We start from the raw sequence: 21,692 nt of genomic DNA, 5'->3' as shown, positions 1-21,692 counted from the left end.
TGGAAAAACCGGGGCATGTGCATACACTGGAATATTCTTCAGCCCTAAAGAGGAAGGAGATTCTGACCCAGGTTCCAACACGGATGAACCTGGAGGACGTTACGCTGAGTGAAAGACGCCAGCCACAAAAGGACAGACACTGTATGATGCCACGTATAGGAGGTGCCCGGAGTAGTCAGATGCAGAGGGACAGTGGAATTGTGGGTGCCGGGGGCTGGGGAAAGGGAGGATGGGGAGCTGTTTAATGGGTGTAGAGTTTCAGGTTTCCAAGAGTTCTGGGGACGGACGGCAGTGACGGCTGCACAACAGGGAGAACGTACTTAACACCGCTAAACTGGACACTTAGAAGTGGTTCAGATCGGGGCGCCTGGGTGGCTCAGTCAGTTAAGCGACTGCCTTTGGCTCAGGTCATGATCCCAGGGTCCTGGGATCGAGTCCCACATCAGGCTCCCTGCTCAGCGGGAAGCCTGCTTCTCCCTCTCCCACTCCCCCTGCTTGTGTTCTCTCTCTCGCTGTGTCTCTCTCTGTCAAATAAGTAAATAAAATCTTTAAAAAAAAAAAAAAAGAAGTGGTTCAGATGGTAAATTCTGTTACGTTTTTTCACGAACACACACACACACACACACACACGGAGGATATGTCCCCTGGAACCTCCGATTGTGACCTTATTTGCAGCTGTAATTCTTAAGGATCTTGAGGAGAGTTCATCCCGGATTTAGGGCTGTCCGATGTCCACTGGTAGGTGTCCTTACTAGAACGGGAGAGGACACACACAGAGAGACACAGGGGAGAAGGACACGTGACAAGAGCGGCAGAGATTGGAGCGATGTGTCTACAAGCCAAGGACGGCCGAGGGGTGCTGGCAGCCACCAAACACCCGAAGAGAGGCACGGGACAGATTCTCCCTCAGAGCCTCCAGGAGGATCCAACCCTGTGGACACCTTGATTTCAGACTTCCGACCTCCCGAACTGGGCGACCATAAATTTTGTGGCCCTTTGCTCCGGCAGCCCCGGGAAACTCATCCAGGGCGCCGCATCCCTGCCCTTCCCCTCGCTGGGCCAAGGGCTTCGGGTCACACGCTCAGCCTGGGCATCCCCGCTTCCGCCGCCCACCAAGGACCACGAGACAGTGGAGACTTCAAGCAAATGTTCCCTTTAATATCTGGTCACGCAGAGCCATGGCCGGTGGGCTGAGCACCCCGGGGGCACGGGGCTGGCGGCCGGACCCTGCGGCCTTCCCGTGGCACCACGCAGCTTTTTGAAAATGAAGCCTGGAGCGGTGGTGGCAGCGGGCCCCAGCCCAGGAAGGTCCCGGCCCACGAGGGTCATTTGCGGTCCCCGCCGCGGTGTCCCTAGGGCCAGCTACAACGTGGAATGCTTCTCAAAGGGCACAGTCAGGAGTCCGGCCGCCGCCTCGTCCAGGAACCAGCAAAGTTTCCCGGTGTGGGGCTGGACCAGGGCGGCGGGGAGCGGGTTCTCCTCCTTGTCCTCTAAAATGCGCTGCGTAGAAGAAAGGGCAGGAGCGTGAGGCCCCACCAGCAGCCCCAGCTCCCCTCAGAGCTCCCGGGTCCCCCCATGGACAAGACTGTCCTCCTCTCAAGACGTGATGCTGCCCTTCCAGCTGTCTTAGCTTCAAACAATCAGCAGGTCCCTTCCTTCTCTATCGTCCGTGACCGCCGCCGAACAGGGGCGTCAGCACACGGGCCCTGCACAGACCGGAGTCACTCCTGCGCTCTGCAGATCACACCTTGTCTCTGTCACAACCGCGCAGCCCTGCTGTTACACAGCAAAAGCAGCAGCGGATGCCACATCGACAAACGGGCACAGCCTGTTCCTGTGAAGCTGTATTTACGGACGCTGCAATCTGAATTTTCGTAGAATTTTCACAGGTCAGAGATTATTCTGCTTTTGCTTTTTTTTTTTTTTTTCCCATCCGCTTTCAAATCCTTCTTAGCTGGTAGGATTTGGTCCCGCGGGCTGCAGCGTGCTGATCCTTTGATGTGACCTCACGATCGGCGGGAATCATAAATACCGCCTTCTGATAGCTGGGCCTGCCCCATGCACTGTCATTCACAGCCCTGTGAGGTCACCTCTATTCCCACCCCCATTTTACAGTTGGGGAAGCTGAGGCTTGGGTGGCCTCCCATGAGTGTACTCTGAGCTAAAACTGCCTGGACTGACCCTCAGGAGGTCCACAGGGAGGAGCCCTCCCAACCCACCTTGCAGATGGGAAAGTTGAGGCTTGCGGGGGGACTGAAGTGGCTGCCCAAGGCCATGCTGGGCATCACCGGCAGGCACGCTGGTCTGCTGGATTCTTTACAGTCTGTACCCTTAACCCCAACACCAAGCCGCCCCGTGAGGACATCTGGACTCAACAGTTTGGGAGGACGAATTATTATTTGTTAATTTTCTAAAAATATTGCCAGTTTCTTCCATAGTTGGTCTTTTTCAACGATGGCAATTAAAATACCTTTTTTATTATTTAGTTTACTTTTAATATCTTATTTATTCTATAGTTTCCTAAAATACTATGTATAACTGTCTCTTTTTTTCTTATTCCTCCTTTTTTACTTATTCCTACTATATAATTTTCCTCCCTGATTAATTTTGCCAGGGGTCTATCTTTGGGACCTATTACCATTAAGCTTTTAAGAGTATTAACCAATTCAATTAATCTCTTTTTTAAGATTGTATTTTTTTTTTATTTGAGAGAGAGAGAGGGCACGAGCTGGGGGGTGGGGGTGGGGGGAGAAGCAGAGGGAGAGGGAAAGAGAATCCAAAGCAGACTCTGCACTGAGCGCACAGCCAGACGTGGGGCTCAATCTCACAACCACGAGATCACCACCCCAGCCAGAACCAAGAGTCAGACATGTAACCCTGAGTCACCCAAGTGCCCCTTAACCAATTCGTTAATTTCTGATTTTAACGTCATGTATTCCTTCCACTGACTTTTTCTAGATTTATGGTATTGTTCTTTTTCTTAAGTCTAAGGTGCTCAATTTATTTAACTATTTTTTTATTTAATAATTTTTTTAAAAGAATTTATTTTTAAGTAACCTCTACATCCAATGTGGGGCTTTGAACTTACACCTCTGAGATCAAGAGTCACATGCTCTACCGACTGAGCCAGCCAGGCGCCCCTATTTAATACTTTTTAAAACTGCCTTTTCAAAGCTATAAATTTACCCCTGAGTGCAGCTTTGGCCTCATCTCATCAATTTGATTTGGTAATTGTTTATTCCTAACTAGCCTGTAATTATAGTTTCCATCTCCCCTTCAGCCCAAGAATTACTCAAGTACCTTGGGACCTGGTGCTTCCAGCACAGTAATATCTGGGGTCATATTCCATCCCTGGGCCCACATGCCTTTGATCTTCTTGGGAATAGGGCCCTCGGCCATTACCTTCAGGACAGCTGCCTTGCCTTCTCCAGTTGCCACGAAGATGACGGTTCGGGCCGCATTCAGCACAGGAAGTGTGAGGGTCACGCGCTGTGGTGGTGGCTTTGGGGAGTCACTGATGGGGGCTACGATCTTCTCCCGCTCCTGGGGGAGGGAAGCCCGGATGGAGACAGAAGGACAAGGTCCCTTCAGCTTCTCAAGCATTCACACACACCTGGCATGGTCCATCCATCATTCCATGCCCTCCTACCGGTCCTGTGGTACTTGATTTAAACCCTCATTTTAAGATAGGTGAACTGAGGCTCAAAAGGGTTAAGCCCAGCCAACTGGCAGAGGCTGACTCAAACCCCGCTGGGGGTACCTCCTGGCCCCCCAAAAGTGGCCTTCCCTCTGGAAGCCCCAGTCAGCAGAGGCCCGTGTGGTGCACTTACCTGCAGGAGGGGGTGGTCTGGGAAGAGCGAGCAGGTGTGGCCATCAGGACCCACCCCGAGAATTAGCAGGTCAAAAACTGGAATGGAGTCCCCTTGGAAGGCCTGGGTGGGGGAAAAGACAGTCCTGCGACGTTGTGGGGGGTACTCGAAAGGCACAAAGAGACAGTGGTCAGAAAAAGAATCCCAAGTGGTTGTAACACAGGGAGCAACACTCAGCCTCACCTGCATGAAAGGGACTCTATGAGGTTCCACGTTTCACCCGTCTGCCTGGCCAAGAGTCTGGGGACACAACGTCCCCAAGATGTGAGAACCAAGACCCACTCCCAGAGGGTCAGAAGCTGGGCCACCCTAAGGGACCCAAAGGCGGGGCTGTGGCCTCTCAGAAGGGGGATACTCAATGGCATCTGTCCAGGGTGGGGTGGGATTTGCCAACCACCTGTGGGGGGAGTTTTTGCTGGTGACAATCATGCAGCGCCACCCGCAGGGCTGCTCCCTCACCGCCATGTGGATGAGGCCTCCCTGGGGCCACACCGGGGGACTCACCTGTCTCAGCTTCTTGGCATAGTCCTCGGCCGCCTCCTCCACAGGCAGTTGGGGGTTAATGGTGATCACCTGGCTGTCAGGAATGGGCAGCCTGGAGAGCAAGTGGGTCTGCAGCAGACGGAGGGACAAAGTCACCCGACAGCAATACACGGCTCCCAGAGGCACGAGGTTTGCATGGGTGACCACCTGGATTCTCCAGGCGAGGATGCCTCCAGGACAGGACCGTCCTTACACCCACCTCCTCTGTGAGTCGGGATCCCAGTGGCATTCCACCAGGAGTCTTTCAAGTCCAGCCTGACTGGGGGCCTCCTGGCCCTAGCCGGCACCCGTGTGGCTATAACCATAGCCCTGTTTCAAAGCCCCCAGGGTCCCCTGCACCTCAGGCTAAAACCCAGCCCCTCTCTGCCCTCCACGAGGCTCTGCTGACCTTGCCACCCCAACCCACACATAAGCCACTGCCCTTGCCTGGGAAACTCCTATGCATCCTTCAGAGCACCTCCTCTGAGCATCCACACCCGAGCCTGCGCCTCCCCCATACGGCTGCGTGGAGACACCACATGTGAAGGTGGTAAGCACTGACTTCTCTTCCGGCTGCCACTACGGGGTATCCCTGCCCAGCATATAGCACACACCCTGGCCTCGGAAAGGTGGATTTAATTTCTGTGGAAGCACCTGGAGTCAGGCCTCCTGCAAGGTGGAGGGCTCTAGCCCTTTCCCTCATCGCCCCAGATGAGCCTTTGATCTGCTCCAGGAGGGACACCGGTGACCCCGACCTTGGTGCCTCCCTTCACACAGGATCTTGGAATCCTGTGCCATGGAGACAATGCCAAGTTGAGCCACGGAGGAAAAGGAGGAAGCCGCAAAAAATACTGTATTAGAAGGGGCATGGGACAGGGACATGGAGTAAACACACCAGACCACATAGGGCTGCCTGCCCTGAACACTGGCCCGAGGAGTAAGAGCTCTGTATGGAGGGTAATGGGGTGTCAAGGAGGGTGTGTGAGCCAAGGAGGGACAGGGTCAGATCTGTTGTTGGAAAGACCTCCTGCTTTGTCCAAGGTCCCCATCGATACACACCCTCAGGGATTACATTGAGCAAAGCCAGTGGGGAATCTCAGTGCCCTGTTTCTGTCACATGATCCTCTCCTTAGCTGCCCTTCCCCTAAGGCTCAGAGCCATGACCTCCTCCTCCACCTGGCCTCCTGCCAGAGAGCCAGGGGCTGGAGTGTCAATCAGGCAGTTTCCTAGAAATGGAACTGCTGGTTGATTCTCTCTTAACATCCCTCGGGCATTGAGGAACCATTGCCAGGAAGGAGGTAGCCCCAGCTAATCCTCCCAGCCCAGACGAAGCCCTGGCCTGCGCAGCAGAAGATGCATAGAGCACACAGGGTGAGCAAGAGAACACTCCCGCTGAGAGCCCCAGGGTGCACCGGATCCATCTTGAGGATAGAAGCAACCCTGTGTTCCTATACTGGGTTGACTTGTGGCCCCCCAAATTCATGTCCACCAAGAACCTCAGAATGAGACCTTATCTGGAAGGGTGTCTTTGCAGATATCATTAGTTGACTTCATAGTAGAGTAGTGTGGGCCCTGAATCCAATGACTGGTACCCTTATGAGGAGAGGACACAGAGAGAATCAGAGAAGGCCATGAAGAGGCAGATACAGAGATTGGAGGCCAAGGACCACCAGGAGCCCCCAGAGGCTGGAAGAGGCCAAGGATCCTCCCCTTGAGCCTACAGAGGGAGTGTGGCCTTGCCAACACCTGGATTTCAGGCTCTGGCCTCCAGAACTAAGAAAATAAGTTCTTGTTGTTTTAAGCCACCCAATTTGTGGTCCTTTGTTAGGGCAGCACCAGGGGAGTCACTTGACTCCCCTCACAGGGGAACTGGCAGAAGCAGCAAATCTTTGCCCCACATCTATTCCCACGGCATCGAGTTTGCCTTTGCCATACCCTCTGCCCCGGCTCTGCCCCTGGCCAGGTCCTCACACCTGCAGGCCTCAGCTCAAACATCATCTCTCAAAGCACCCCTGCCCCTCACCATCCTGAAGGATCTTCCCGGGGCACTTTCTCTCTCACACTATTATCTTTTGTCCATACTGCATTATGTGAATGCTCTGAGTGGATTTCCCTGATTTATTTCCCTGTGTGTTGGTGCCCGATGCCCCTATGAGCCCCATGAGGGAACTGCCCAGCACCCCCATGTCCCCAGCGCTGGATACAGGGACACACAACGAACATCCCCGCAACATTTTTTTTAACTTTTTTTTTTTTTTTTACTGTTTTGTTAGAATTTTGTTACTTGAGTAAGTACAGTTTGCCTAATTAAAAAAAGAGTTCTTCAAAAAAAAAAAAAAATTCTTCCAATTCATGCAAGGTAAAAAGAAAGAAATGCGAGCCCAGTTTTTAATGAAGCTATTGAGGAAGACACAAAGGGAGGCCCCTGCCCGTGAGATGTGCCCCAGGTGCTGTCTGGGGGGTCCGGTTCAAACCCTGGCTCCCCTGCTGGTCATCAGGAGACGCTGGCACACAAGCTCTCCTCTTCTGGCCCCAGTTTCTCCATCTATGAAATGGAGGAAATAACGGCCCCGACCTCATAGGTTATTGTGAAATTACATGAGATGATGTGGATAAAATGCTTGGTAATCAGTAGACCTTCCTTCTTATGACAAAACAAACAACAAACCAGGAAATCTTCAGCTCAAGCTTCTATGCAAAGAGAAGGCAACACACCCAGAAACCTGAGCAACCTGAAGCTTCTGGCTAAGCCCGCCCCTTCCACACCTCCCTGGGCGTGTCTTCCCCGTCCAGGGCAGGAGGAGTCGGCTCAGATGCAGCCGGAGGACCCCAGGGCAGACCACGCCTCCTCCAAGCCTCAGTTTCCCTGATTCTATAGGACCTGAGGCCACAAGCCAAAGATAACCAGCCTGGGAGGTGATCAGAGCCCAAAGCTGCGTGTAGATCATCACGAAGGCGTCCAGGTTGGAGACGAGAAAACTGAGACCCAGGCTCCACGCCAGATACCTCCGGCCTGGCCCTTCCCTAACTCTGCCTTGCAAGCCACCAGGCTGGGGCGCCTGAACTTCCCTAGGTCCCTGGAATGGGCCACTCGGTTTCACCTCCACGCCCTCGCCCAGGCTGTTCCCTCTACCTGGCCACCGGATAAAGCATAAAGAGACTTCAAGGCCCCTACCGGCCCACTCGGGTGGCAGTGGAGGTGGGAGTTCAGCGCACCCAGCAGACCGTTCCCAGGCAGGGCCAGAGGGCAGAGTGTGACCCTACGCGACCCCCGTGGCGGGGTTCAGGAGGTGGGCGCGGCCTTCTTGGAATGACCCCCGGCGGCCCCCGTAGTCGGGTGCAGGCGGTGGGCGCGGCCCTCTCGGCGTGACCCCCGGCGGCCCCCGTAGCTCTCACCCGGTAGAGACCATACGTGCTCTCGGCGTGCTCGAAGGGCACGAGGCGCTCGTCGCAGAAGCCCACGGTCCAGCGCGCGAGGCTGGCGGGGCCGGCGGGGGCGGCGGCGGCGGGCAGCTCACGGGCCAGCATCGAGACGAGGCTGCCGCCCGACAGGCCGAGCGCGAAGCGGGCGCGAGCCCCCGCCAGGCAGCACGCCGCCCGCTGCGCCACCAGTTGCGCTAGCGACGCGCCCAGCTCCTGCGGGCTCGAGAAGACCGAGATGAGGTCCGGGGCCGGCGCGGCCATGGCGACGGCGGCGGCGGGGAGGCGGAAGCGCTCCGGGCAGCCACCAGTGCGCCTGCGCGAAGGCCGGCCCTGCCACACGGCTGTCAGTACCTTCGGGCGGCCGCCTCTGGCACATGCGCAGTCCCACGAGTGAAGTCGCGGCAGGGCCGGGCCTTCGGTCCGAAGAGGCTCATTGATTCTTTGCACGCCGTTCCTGGGCTTGAGCGGGCGGAACCCGTGCGATTGCTCTCAGCCTAGTGGTGTCAGGGCGGGGCCGAAGAGAGGACCCTAGAGGTGGGGTCCCCAAGAGGGGATTGCGGGGTGGGATGGAGGGAGGAGATGGGAGATTTCCTGGAGGAAGGCACCTCTTGGTGGACTTTGAAGTTCCCGAACCTTGTAACATTTATCTTGTTGCTCTTTGTTGTTTCCCTCTTTAATTAAAATATAAGCCACATGAGGACAGGGTTTGTTTTGTTCACTGATGCCTGGAAAGCCCCCTGAATCAAGCCTGGCGCAGAGTTGGGCCTGAAAACATACTTGTTGAATTGCTTCTGCAAATGCTCTCTGGGGATCTCTTGTGTCTCTCTGAGGTTCCAGAGAGGCCTCCACCCTTGCTGTTGCCTGGAGAAGCTCCTAGAATGGGGCAAATGGGTCTTGGCTGATGAGAAAGGGTGTTCCAGGGAATAGCATGGGCAGAGAAGTCTGGAAAGGAGAGAAGGCCTGCTGGGCCTGGGGAGCTGGGCCACTTATGGGGCTGGGGGGTATAATTCAGTAGCCTATAGTAAATGCAAGGAGACATGCATAGGTAGTACATCTTTAAAATCAGTAACAAATTAAGGAAACAGTCCATTTACAATAGCATTAAGAATAAGGTACTTAGTAATGAATTTAATAAAAGAATTGCAAACCTTGTGCACTGAAAACTAGAAAACTTTGCTGAGAAAAAAAAAGATGATCCAAATAAATGGGAAGACATCTTACGTTTTTGGATTGGAAGATTTAATATTGTTAAGATGGAAGTACTCCCCAAATTAGTCTACAGATTCAATGCAATTGCTATCAAAATTCAGATTTCCTTTTTTGTAGAAATTGACAAGCTGATCCTAAAATTCAATATGGAATTAGAGGAGGCCCCAAGTAGCCAAAACAATTTTGAAAAAGAACAAAGTTGGAATACTCACACTTCCTGATTTCAAACTTACTACAAAGCTGCAGTAATCCAGACAGTGTGGTATTGGCATAAGGAGAGACATATCAATGGATTAGAACAGAGAATGCAAATATAAATCCATACATCTGTGGTCAATCTTTTTTTTTTTTAAAGATTTATTTATTTGAGAGAGAGAGAGAGAGTGCTGCACATGAGCAGAGGGAGGGGCAGAAGGGGAGGAAAAAGGAAAGAATCGGAAGCAGACTCCATGCTGAGCGCAGAGCCCAACGTGGGGCTCAATCTCACAATCCCGAGATCATGACCTGAGCACCCAGGTGCCCCAGTGTGGTCAATGAATCTTTAACAAGGGTGCTGGGATCATTCAATGGGAAAAGAATGCTCTTTTCAACAAATGGAACAAGATAGTCACATGCAAAAGAATGAAGTTAGACCCTGTAGTGGTAGAACAGTAGACACCCACCCCCCCCAATCACCAAAGGTGTCTACACCATAATCCTCAGAACCTGTGAATATGTTGGGTTCCTTGGCAAGAGGAAATAAAAGTTGCAGATGGAATTAGGTTGCTAATCAGTTGTCCTTAAAATAGATTACCTGGATGGGCCCCATGTAATCACCAGGGTCCTTATAAATGGAAAAAGGAAACAGAGGAGGGAGAACCAGAGCAATGACAGCATGAGAAAGACTCACCCACTGTTGTTGGCTTAGAAAATGGAAGAAGGGGCAATGAGCCAAAGAATGTGGGTGGCATCTAAAAACTGGAAAAGGCAAAGGAAATGGGTTCTCTCAACCTCTAAAGGGAATACAGCTGTGACAGTGCCTTGATTTTAGTCAAGTGAGATCCATTTCTGACTTCTGACCTTCAGACTGTAAGATAATAAATTGGTGTTATTTTAAGCCAATAAGTCTGTGGTAATTTGTTACATCAGCACTGGAAAATTAATACAGATCCCCACCTCACACCATATACAAAAATTAAAATGGATTGGAGTGCCTGGCTGGCTCATAGCATGTGACTCTTGATCTCAGGGTTGTGAGTTCGAACCCCATGTTGGATGTGGAGATTACTTAAAATCTTAAAAATTAAAATGGATCAAAGACTTAAATGTAAGAGTTGAAACTAAAAACTCTTAGAAGAAGAAAACAAAGGCATAAATCTTCCTAACCTTGGGTTAGACAAGGACACCAAAGCACAAACAATAAAAACCAAGTAGATGAACTGGACCTCATCAAAATGAAAAACTTGTGTTTCAAACGACACCAGCAAGAAAGTGAAAAGACAACCCACAGAATGGGAGAAATTTGCAAATCATATATCTGATGAGGGTCTAGTGTACTGAATATATTAAGAACTCTTACAACTCAACTTTTTAAAAACCCAGTTTAAAAACGGGCAAGGGTTCCGAATAGACATTTCTCCAAAGAAGATACAGAAATGGCCAATGACCACATGCAAAGATGTCCTGTCCATTAGCCGCCAGGGAAATGCAAATCAAACTATGAGATACCACTTCACAGACCCACTAGGATGACTATGACACAAAAGGACAGATGGGGCACCTGGGTGGCTCAGTTGGTTAAGCATTCCACTCTTGGTTTTGGCTCAGGTCATGACTTCATAGGTCATGAGATCGAGCCCCAAAAGGGCTCTGTGCTCAGCAGGGAGTCGGCTTGAGATTCTCTCCCCCTGACCCTCCCCCCATTCGCCCTCTCTCTCTAAAATAAATAAATAAATAAATCTTTTTTAAAAAGTCGTAAATACACACGCGTGCACACACACACCCTCTCATATTTCAAAGTTATCTAATTGCTTCTGTAATATTGCCCCACCCCTTTAATCCTGAAAAATTACGAAAGAAGCTCAGGTTCAAGACAAACTTGGAGGAAAGAACTGCTTTTATATGCTAGACACCTAAGTAATACAGAGCATAGGCCAAATCTCAACACTACTCATTAGATTGGCTGCTCTAACTCCATTTGCTGGAAATAATCTTGACTGCCTGCATGCAGTAGCTGGAGAGTAAAAAGGAAGGGCTGAATCCAGCCTGGGGTAAGGGAGAGATAACTGCATTCACTCATTTCCAAGATGCTGAACACATTTTATCTTTCAAGCTTCTAGGTGATTTTGGTCCTCTGTGGTCAAAGGGCAGTCTTGGAGCAGAGAGCAGAAGGTTGGGATATCAGATTGGAAAAGGAAGGCAAGAAAGAAAAGCATAAATGTCGCCATCACAAGCAGGCATACTTATTCTAGAAGGTATGATCATGTGGACACTGTGTTGGTAAGAACCTGGTGGGGAGCATGGGGCCCCTTAAGCACCACAGCTGGGGGAAGTGAATGAAGGTGCTGTAGACAAAGGTGTGGTCAGGTTAAAGGATGGTGAACAGCCTAGAGCGAGAGCATCAGCTAGAGGATGTTTCCATCATTCAGTAAATGGGACAGGAAGAGGGAGAAGTTATGGGGACCTAGAGAAGGGTGGTTGCTGGAGGAGAGGGTGGCAGACAAGAGCCATGGCCTTCAGTAGAAGAACATAACCACGATCAGACCAAGGTCTCCCGGAGAATAAATACTGTGACCGCTTTCCTCCTGTGATCTGTTGGTGTCACCCAAGGGTTGAATCCATGGTACCAGAAGGGCAAGGGATCCAACTGAGGCAGCCCGTTGTGACAGCTTCCGAGGGAGCAGAGCTGGGTGCGAAGGGTGGAGGGTAGCTCTGGAGGGACAAATGGGAGAGGATACAGCACAGACATGGAGGGGGGGAAAGCGTTATTATGCAGGCTGATCCACAAAGTGTTGTTCAGGCGAGCTTTATTATTTAGCACGCTTTGCTTCAGCCGAAGTCGGGACCAGAGGCTTTTGCTCTGATGTCCTGGTTCTCACGATGCTGATGCTTTGCACCTATAAGAAGCTGTCCTGCTCACCAGGGCTCCACACGTCCTCACTCACCATCACAATACACCTGAGCCTTCGCTCAGATGCTCCCATTTCACACCTGGAGAAACAAAGGCTTGGGGAGCATAATGGTTTCTTCATTCATTCATTCAGAAAACCATTTACCAAGCTCCTCCTGTCCTTCACAGCTGTCCTCCATCTGTCCTTCAATGCTGTCCTTCATCTGAATGAGCCTGCCCTCTCCTAGCTCACACCCCCCTGGAGAAGTCAGACAACTAACAGGTAAGCCACATAAACACAAGGAAGAAAAAAAAAAAACAGCACAATAATGGAGATACTATGGGAGAGAAGGTGACTGGGGGCTGTAGAGATTGGGAAGTGAACGAGAAGACATTTACATGGAAGCCTGAATGGCAGAAAGGACTTGGTTGTGTATCTGAAGGAAGAGCATCTCCAGCAGAGGCACGATGAGGCTAAAGCCCCAAGGTGGGAACTAGCAGAAGGCAGGCATGTGTGACTGGAGACTGACCACCCAGGCCAGATGGGAAAGATGAGACTGGAAAGACTGATCTTAGGGGAACCTCTGGAGGGCTTTGAGTAGGGGAGAGAACTGGGGTCTGTTTTTTTAAAAAAATCACTTTGGCTACTAGGTGAAGGGATTGTGAGGGATGGGATGGAAGCAGGGAGGCCCCTAGGAGCCATGTTTAGTGACACTAACTAGAGAAATCTAGTGCTGGCTGGGTTCAGTGGGTTCAAGGTCTGTCTTGGAGGCAGGGCTCCTGGTCCTTTCTAAGGGATGGGCCATGGAGCATGAGAAAAAAGAGGAACCAGGACTAAGTCCCGAGTTTCTAGCTTACTTAATTGGATGCACATGGAGCTTAAACTAACTGAGACAGAGAAGCCGGTTGGGGAGAAAACCCAGGTCCATGTGTTGGCCATGTCTTGTCTGAGATAGATATATTTCCCAAAAGAGTGCTGGCAAGGATGTGGGAAATTGAAACTCTGATACACTGTTGCTGGTGGGACCATAAAATGGCGCGGTTGCTTTGAACAACAGTCCGGCAGTTCCTCAAAATATTAAACAGTTACCATATGACCTGGTGGTTCCACGCCTTAGTTTATACCCGAAAGAATTAAAAACATACGTTCACACAAAGACGTGTATATGAATGTTCACAGCAGCATTACTCACAATAGTCAGTGTAAATACTTAATGTCCATCAACAGATGAATGGTCAACAAAACATGGTCCATCCATACAGTGGAATATTATTTGGCCATAAAAAGGAATGAACCTGGAAGAATCTTAAAAACATGATGGTGAGTGAAAAAAGCCAGACACCAAAGACCACATGTTGTATGATTTCATTGACATGAAATGTCTAGAACAGACAAATCCATAGAGACAGAAAGCCAGTTAGTGGCTGCCAGGGGCTGGGGGAGAGACTTCTAATGGGTAGGAAATTTCCTTTTGGGGGAATGAAAATGTTCTGGAACCAGACAGAGGTGACGGTTGCCCAACTTTGCGAACACTAAATGCCACCAAACTGTACAATTTACAAGGGTGGATTTTATGGCATGTGAATGACACCTCAATTAAAAACAGATCAGGGGCGCCTGGGTGGCTCAGTTGGATAAGAGACTGCCTTCGGCTCAGGTCGTGATCCTGGAGTCCCGGGATCGAGTCCCACATCGGGCTCCCTGCAGGGAGTCTGCTTCTCCCTCTGACCCTCCTCCCTCTCATGCTCTCTGTCTCTCATTCTCTCTCTCTCAAATAAATAAATAAAATCTTAAAAAGAAAAAAAAAACAAAACAAAACAGATCAGTCGGAGTTGGCCAGACATGCGGTGTGGGAACAATGGTTCAGGGACAAGGGACAGCAGGAGCAAAGGCACGGAAGCCAGACACAGGCTGGCAATGACCAATCACGGTGGAAGGAGAAGAGCCTTCAGGATGGGAGTGCCAGCCAGGGAGCCTGGACTCTTCCCCAGAGTGACGGAGACCCTTGAAAGTTTGGAGGCAAGGTCCCAGCCTGCAGCCACCTCTCCTTGGAAGGTTCTCGTGTCCTCAACTCCGTCCTCCCCATGCCCTCTCTGGCATGCTTCTCCTTCCTCGTCCCTCACACACTGCTCAAGCCCGGCTGCTCGTGGCCCATGTGCCGATGCCAGGCTGGGGCAAGTTTCTCTTCACAGGGGCAAACATCCCCTCCGTACACATCCTTCCAGGGCCCCTCCATAAAGGAGAGGCTTGGGGCGGAGGGCCTTCTGATCCTGGCTTTCCTCCCGACCTAACAACTGTCCCTGGGGGCAAGTCACAGAACTTCTCATTCTAAAAAACAAAAACAAAAACAAAAACAAAAAACAGCTCTTGGGGCGCCTGGGTGGTGCAATTGGTTAAGCATCCAACTCTTGGTTTCGGCTCAGGTTATGATCTCAGGGTTTTGGGATCAAGCCCTGTGTCGGGCTCCACGCTCAGAATGGAATCTGCTTGAGATTCTCTCTCTCCCTCTCCCTCTGCCCCTCCTGCTTATGCTGACTCTCTCTCTCTCTTTAAAATAAATAAATAGGGGCACCTGGGTGGCTCAGTTGGTTAAGCGACTGCCTTCGGCTCAGGTCATGATCCTGGAGTCCCTGGATCGAGTCCCGTATCAGACTCCCTGCCGAGCAGGGACCCTCTCTGCTTCTCCCTCTGACCCTCTCCCCTCATGTGCTCGCTCTCTCTCATTCTCTCTCTAATAAATAAATAAAATCTTTAAATAAATAAATAAATAAATAAATAAATAAATAAATAAATAAAATCTTAAAAAAATACAAAGCTCTCAAGCCATCCAAAGGGATGGATCCTAAAGGCATCTTGCTAAGTGAAAGAAGCTGGTTTGAAAAGGCTGTATGTCGGGGCGCCTGGGTGGCTCAGTTGGTTAAGCAACTGCCTTCGGCTCAGGTCATGATCCTGGAGTCCCTGGATCGAGTCCCGCATCGGGCTCCCTGCTCAGCAAGGAGCCTGCTTCTCCCTCTGACCCTCCCCCCTCTCATGTGCTCTCTCTCTCTCATTCTCTCTGTCTCAAATAAATAAATAAAATCTTCAAAAAAAAAAAAAGAAAGAAAGAAAAGGCTGTATGTCATTGGATTCCAAGTGCATGACCTGGAAAATGCAAAACTGTGGAGACCATAAAAGATCCATGGTTGCCAGGGGTTGGGATAGGAGGGATGAAGAGATGGAGCACAGGGGATTCTTAGGGCGGAGAAACTATGATACCATCACAGTGGACGCACGTCAAAACCCACGGAATGTACAACACAGAGTGAATGCTAATGGAAACTGTAGACTGCAGGTAATAATAACGCGCGGGCATAGACTCATCAGTCATTACAAATGCAGTGTAATGCAAGACGTAAATAGTAAGGGAAACGGCAGTGCGGGGTAGAGAGTATATGGGAAGTCTGTACTTTCCACTTGTTTTTTTATAAACCTGAAATTGCTCTAATACATAAAGTCTGTCATTAATTAAAAAGACAAACACAGAGCCTGCTGCTGAGAGTCATCAGTATTATTCTCCTGCCAGCTCAGAGGGAGCTTCTTACCCTGCTGAGAGTCACAGGCTTTGGAACAAGAAAGGTCCTGCTGGCCCACTTTCTCACCAGGAGCCGCTGGCATTGACTTCATTCCCCTCCTCATGCCTCAGTTTTCTTATCTGTACAGTGGGGACCATGGTGGTTGTGAGGTCTGATGGGATGTGATACAGAATACACTTGCTTTATCAGCACAGCGGGACACTCCATCCCCAACGGCAGCGGATCCTTCTCCTGCCTCCCTCTCCTTGTGAACTGGGCATCCAAGGACCAGCCCCAGCCATCAATGGTTCATCCATCCTTGAGCCAACCAGGGTCTCATCCATCCCCCACCCCCCATCCATCCCCAGGGCTGCCCCCTCCCAGCAAATGCTCAGTCATCACAAATTTTTCCTCCTCTGTCCCCTGGAGACAAGACAAGACAGACATTATAATACTGCAGGTGGAACAGCGGAAGTTGCGATTAAGTGTCTAGACTCCGGAGCTGGGGGTCCTGGATTAGAATGCCAGCTCCAATAGCCACATTTGCAGCTCTCACCCAGAGCTATGGCCACACTGGGGCACCTGCCAGAACCCACAGGCAGATCGGAACTGAAGCTGGGGCAGGACTTTGTGAGGCCCCAGAGGCTGCCGGGAGGCAGCGAGGATGCTAACCCGCTAACCCGCATGCAGCCTGTCCCCAAACCCCAGAGGCCTTGCAGCTGGGCTTAAGGCCACCCGGGGGGCAGCAAGAAAAGGCCGTGTGTCTTGCTGGTGTCTGGGGAACATGAGTTCCCCAGCAAAACGTCCTGCCGTCTGAAACTCAGAAAGGGTTCTGCGCCACATGGGGACGGACAGTAAATAACCGGGATTCAGGCCCTGGACACTCTGCAGGTTTATTTCTTAAATTCAACTAGGAAACAAAACCTTGGTGCTTGGAAAGGCCCATGTGCAGCAGCGCTGGCCCCAGTGTTCGTGGGGCTGGATGCCGCTGCAGGAGGAGGGTAGGACGGACGGTCTGGGTGGATAGTCCAACCACAGGAGTCTAGGATGAGCCACCAACAAGGCTGGTGGGGATGTCTGAGCCATCCCGGCTGTGTCGTCCAGGATGTCACCACCAACGCTGGGTCTGAACTGTCACCAACAAGGCCAGCAGGGTTATTCAATGGGCTGGAACCCCCAAGGCCCAAAAGTCCATCTCTGACACCACCCCCAAGCAGGATACTTCTCCCGACACCGCGGCTGCCACTCCTATGGGTCCCACCAGCAGCCATGCCACATGGGGACACCTGGGAGGTCTCTGCCAGGGTGAGCGTCTGAATGGTGAGCCGAACAGCCACCCAATGCAGTCTTCAAGGCCCCTCTAGCAGGAGCTCCATGGAGGCGCCTAAAAGGAGACATCTGGGCAGGGGCAATGTCAAGTGGTAACAGTCAATTCTGGAAGCTTCTGGGCATCAGGAAGTGCAGACAGGGTGTGGGAGACCCACCAAAGATGGTGAAGTGCAAATGGCAACTGGCCCAGCCTGGGAGATCTCTGGCTGGCCTGGAGGTCCCTTGACAATGCCCCCCTACATCCCGGTGGGCAGGGCAGACCACCCGTGGTTCCTCCCCTCAGGAGGGAGGATGGAGGCTCTGCCTGGAGCTCATACAGGGCGAGGATGTGCTGAAGCCCGGCAGCCTAGGGAGGCCCGGACTGAGGCTCCTTAAGGCACAGCTGAGAGGGAGGCCAGGGGCTCCACTCTGGGTCCATGACCCAGCAGGGACGACCCACAGAGGCCCCGAGGGCAACTGGGCCCTGCGCGCCTACAGATCCCAGAAGAGAGCAGAGGAGGAGAAAGAGGGAAGAGGCGAGAGCGGATGGAACGGGGGAGGCGGAGAAGCAGGGAGAAAACACACACACACACACACACACACACACACACACACACACAAATACAGGGGCAGGAATTCGGGCAGAAGAGAGCCCAGAGGGGGAAAGAGGAGAGTGAAGGTAGCAGAGCCATGGGCTCCTGCTGGGGTCCAGTTGCTCAGCACCAGGATGGTCCCACCTGGTGCATCTGGGCCAGCTCCTCCCCAGGCAGGGTTGTCTGGCTCAAGCCTCCCTCGCCGGCAGGGCCTGCCTCACCAGCAGGGCCTGCCTAGAAGTCTCTAGTGGGCGGAGGAGGAGCGTCAGAGGGCAAAGGAACCCGAGCAGATGCGGGTGTAGACACCCTGGTCCAGGGGCAGGTAGTGGCCCTGCTTCAGGTCCAGGAAGAAGAGCCGGTCTGAGGTCTGGCGTGGGTCGAAGCCCTCGTGCTGCAGTCGAGTCTTCTGGATCTTGAAAGTGCCTGTGGGGGTGGGGATGGGGGTACTCAGCAGAGAGGGTTCTGGGAACCCCCAACTCACATCCTGTCCTACACCTCCAGGCTTCTGCATAGGCCGTCCCCTCAGCTGGAAACATTCTTCCCCATTTTGCTGCCTGATTCTCCCTTGTCCTTCAGATCCTGACTTCATGCCCCCTCCTCCAGGGAGGCCTCCCTGACCACTTCCCCATCACAGCCCCATACACTGTGTATTCCCTGCCTGGGCACGTGTCTACTCCCCACGAGACCAAGGCAGGGCTGAGTCTGCCACACAGTAGGTCAGGGGTCAGCAACCTGTAGCTGAGAGCCGAACTCAGCCCATCATCTGTTTTGTAAATAGTTTTTATTGGCACAAAGCAACACCCACTCATTTACACACCGTCTAGGGCAGCTTTTGCACAACAGAGGCAGAGGTAAGTTGTTGGGACAGAGACTACATGGCCCGAAAAACGAATATTTACTAACTGGTCCTTTAAGAAACAGTTTGCACTCCCTGCAGTGGACAATTAAAGAAATGTTCCATGAAAGATAAGGCTAAGGGGCAGGGTGAGTAGGAAAAAACCGAGGCAGGAGACCTGTGTGCGTTAGAGTTGGGAAGGTTTCTCGTTTTAAATAAAACTTCAAAAGCACAAACTATAAGATTAAAAAAAAAAAGGTAAGTTTGTATCAAAATGAAGGGCTTTTTTTCAACAAAGGCCCCATTAACAAGGTTAACAGACTCCCAAAGAGAAGACTCCTGATGTCCGAAAGTGCTAAGGAATTAACATCTGGAATATTAGGAGAAACTCTCGTCAATTGAAAAGAAAAAGAGGGCGCCTGAGTGGCTCAGTTGGTTAAGCGACTGCCTTCGGCTCAGGTCATGATCCTGGAGTCCCTGCATCGAGTCCCGCATCGGGCTCCCTGCTCGGCAGGGAGTCTGCTTCTCCCTCTGACCCTCCCCCCTCTCATGTGCTCTCTCTCGTTCTCTCTCTCTCAAATAAATAAATAAAGTCTTAAAAAAAAAAAAAAAAAAGAAAAGAAAAGAAAAAGAGAGCAAGGCTATACAAAGATGGGCAAAAAATACAAACAGGTGATTTACAGGAGTGGAAACCTCACAGGTATGAGATGAGTTGCTCAAATTTCCTAGTCATCAGAAAAATGCGGGCAATGGGAGAAAGGCACCAGACACCGCAGAATGCCTAGTGGGGCTGGGATCGACAAATGGGAATAAATCATAGTGCAAATAAAATAAGAGAAGGGCCCTACGGGCACCCACAGTGCCCACTGACCATGAACCATTGCAATCAGACTTGGCAGGGGGGCCTAAACCGGGACAAATAAGCAAATGGTTGCTGAACCAACAGACACAGATGGACAGACAGACAGACAGGCGGGAGGCCGCACCTGTGGTGTCCACCTGGGGCAGGAGGCGTAGGAAGATGGGCCGGGCATAGGGCGCCAGGACCTTCTGCAGCTCCTGGTACAGCGCATTGGGGCTCAGCTGGCCGTGGGGGTCCGCGATGGCCGCCATGCCTGCTTTGCCCTCCACTCCTAAAGACAGAGGTTTTGCTGAGAACACCCCACCTTCTGTCCCACTGCAGGGCTGGATACACCCTCAGACAGAGGCCCCTGGCCTCTGATCTCCAGTCCCTTCCATCTGAGATAACATTTGTTGAAGCAGTCACCATGTTATTGAGCTCCTGCAGCACTCCCTGCAACCCTGAGACAGTCGCTTTTATGATCCCATTTTCTGGATAAGGAAACCGAGGTTGATGATCATTCATGAGGGGTGACTCCAGATCCAGTGCTCCCACCCAGGCTGCCGTGTGCAGTTACCCAGGTTGAGCACTGCCCAAGGGCACCCGTGCCTCCAAGCTTGTGCAGGTTTGGCTCCTCTGGGGCTGCCATACCCTAGGACCAGCCCCACAACCCCAGCTTGCCTGGCACAGCCACCCCATACACAGCCACGTCTGTCTGGCCCAGCAGGCGGCTCAGCACGCTCTCCACCTCTGTAGTGGAGACATTCTCCCCACGCCAGCGGAAGGTGTCCCCGCTGCGGTCCCGGAAGTACATGTAGCCCAGCTCATCCATCACCAGCACATCACCTGGCAGAGGGGAGGAGGAGGAGAGGTGAGATGGTGGCCCACCATCCCCACAGCCAGCCCCCCAGGGTCTTCGCACCTGAGAGGTAGGCACTGTCGCCCTTGCGGAAGACACTGTGGGCAATCTTCTTGCTGGTGGCACTCTCACTGATGTAGCCATCGAAGCGACGCAGCGGGTCCTGCTGGTTGATCTGGCCCACAAGGAGGCCGGGCTCCCCTGGGGAGGAGGCCACCCTCAGGCTGCGCTGGGTGGGCAGGGGGTGGGGGCCCCAGTTCCCCAGGGGACTGGGCAGGGCCTGGCTCACCGGCCTGACATGGGATACAGAGGCCCTGGGCATCCCGCAGTAGTTCCATGGTGTCCTCATTGACCTTCACCAGCCGGATGGGGTACACATGGGGTAAGATACGGCTGTTAAAGCCACAGGAGCCGACCTGGGATGGAGCGAGCGAGTTGGTGAGGAGCCCCAGGGGGCACGGCGTCCTCCCAACTGACACCTTGCCTCTCCTGCCCCAGGGCCTGGAATTAGTGAGGGCAACCCCCGCATTGCCTGAACTCTGTGACCTTGGGTGATCTGAAAAAGGGGGTCTTAAGGGCAGTGCCTCCTTCCCAGGACTCAGACCCCCTCCCCCCACCTTCCCAGCCACCTCCACAATCATGTGAGGAAACCTACTGACTGGTCACCACCTCCTGGTCCATAAAACCCTCTATACTGGCAGGAAGTACATGCCTAGAATGACCCTGCAGCCCGCTGCCCGCTGCAAGTCACCTTGCCTGGCTCAGTCCGATGAGTAGAAATGCCCATCTCTATGCTGTTGGGTATGTTTGTTAGAACAGCAATTTCTTTCTTTCTTTTTTTTTTTTTTAAGATTTTCTTTATTTATTCGTAAGAGACAGAGAGAGAGAGGCAGAGGGAGACGCAGGCTCCCCGTTGAGCGGGGAGCCCAATGCGGGACTCGATCCCAGGACTCCGGGACCATGATCCGAGCCGAAGGCAGATGCTCAACCATCTGAGCCACCCAGGCACCCAGAACAGCAATTTCTGTTAGCATGGCCAGAGTATCTTCTGGGGCTGTCTATTCAACAGATATGCATGGGGGGGTGGGGGGGTGGGCAGGGCCTGGTTCTCAGGTATTGGGTCCCCAACACCGAGACAGACACAAAGCAATCCCTGCCCCCAGGCGCTTGCTTTATAATCATTCTCCTGATCTATGCCTGGCTTGGTAAGGCTTGATAAGAGAGGGTTCTGCTCAGGCAGAATGGAGACAGTGATTGCTAATCATAAATGCATCTGCAGAGAGCCTGCTACCTGGGGGTGTTGTGCTGAGCTCATGGTCCCAATGAGCTATCATCCCCATTTACGGATGAGGAAACCAAAGCCCAAGGAGTCTGAGTGACTTACCCGGTAGGAGGGGATGGGCACCCCAACCCCCGCCCAGGATCCCCCAGAGCCCTGCTCTCCCCTGCCACCCCCACAGGTGGGACCTGAGGCTCAGAAAGGCTGAGGCCCTGGCCCAAGGTACACCGCCTTGCGGAGGACTCGAACTCTGGAGGTGCAGACCCGGGACTGTGTGTGCCCTGCCAGTCCTGGGAGCTCCCCCTTCCTCCGCC

The 21,692-nt window shown here is 52.4% G+C and overlaps 2 protein-coding genes across 3 annotated transcripts in view; both read right to left on the bottom strand.

Moving 5' to 3' along the window:
• Window positions 1-1,139: 1,139 nt before the first annotated feature.
• PGLS (6-phosphogluconolactonase) lies at window positions 1,140-8,138 on the bottom strand. Its single transcript, XM_032412374.1, has 5 exons — window positions 7,788-8,138; window positions 4,374-4,481; window positions 3,831-3,932; window positions 3,403-3,543; window positions 1,140-1,500 (listed from the first exon to the last, which is right to left on the bottom strand). The coding sequence occupies exons 1-5, from the start codon at window positions 8,073-8,075 to the stop codon at window positions 1,363-1,365; spliced, it is 777 nt and encodes a 258-aa protein (XP_032268265.1). The 5' UTR covers window positions 8,076-8,138; the 3' UTR covers window positions 1,140-1,362.
• Window positions 8,139-16,541: 8,403 nt separating this feature from the next.
• Window positions 16,542-21,692, bottom strand: part of SLC27A1 (solute carrier family 27 member 1) — a 30,715-nt gene continuing 25,564 nt past the window's right edge. For both annotated transcript variants that reach the window (XM_032412371.1, XM_032412373.1), the window contains exons 9-13: window positions 20,389-20,515; window positions 20,163-20,300; window positions 19,922-20,086; window positions 19,386-19,532; window positions 16,542-17,987 (exon numbers count right to left, since the gene is read on the bottom strand). In XM_032412371.1, the coding sequence (XP_032268262.1) occupies window positions 17,830-17,987; window positions 19,386-19,532; window positions 19,922-20,086; window positions 20,163-20,300; window positions 20,389-20,515 (735 nt within the window). In that variant the 3' untranslated portion in view covers window positions 16,542-17,829. The remainder of the gene's footprint in view (window positions 17,988-19,385; window positions 19,533-19,921; window positions 20,087-20,162; window positions 20,301-20,388; window positions 20,516-21,692) is intronic.

The sequence above is a fragment of the Phoca vitulina genome, unplaced genomic scaffold, assembly GCF_004348235.1.
Source record: "Phoca vitulina isolate PV1807 unplaced genomic scaffold, GSC_HSeal_1.0 scaffold13, whole genome shotgun sequence".
Taxonomy (NCBI): Eukaryota; Metazoa; Chordata; class Mammalia; order Carnivora; family Phocidae; genus Phoca; species Phoca vitulina.
Note: the sequence above shows the minus strand (reverse complement) of the source record. Positions and strands in the feature narration are given on the sequence as shown.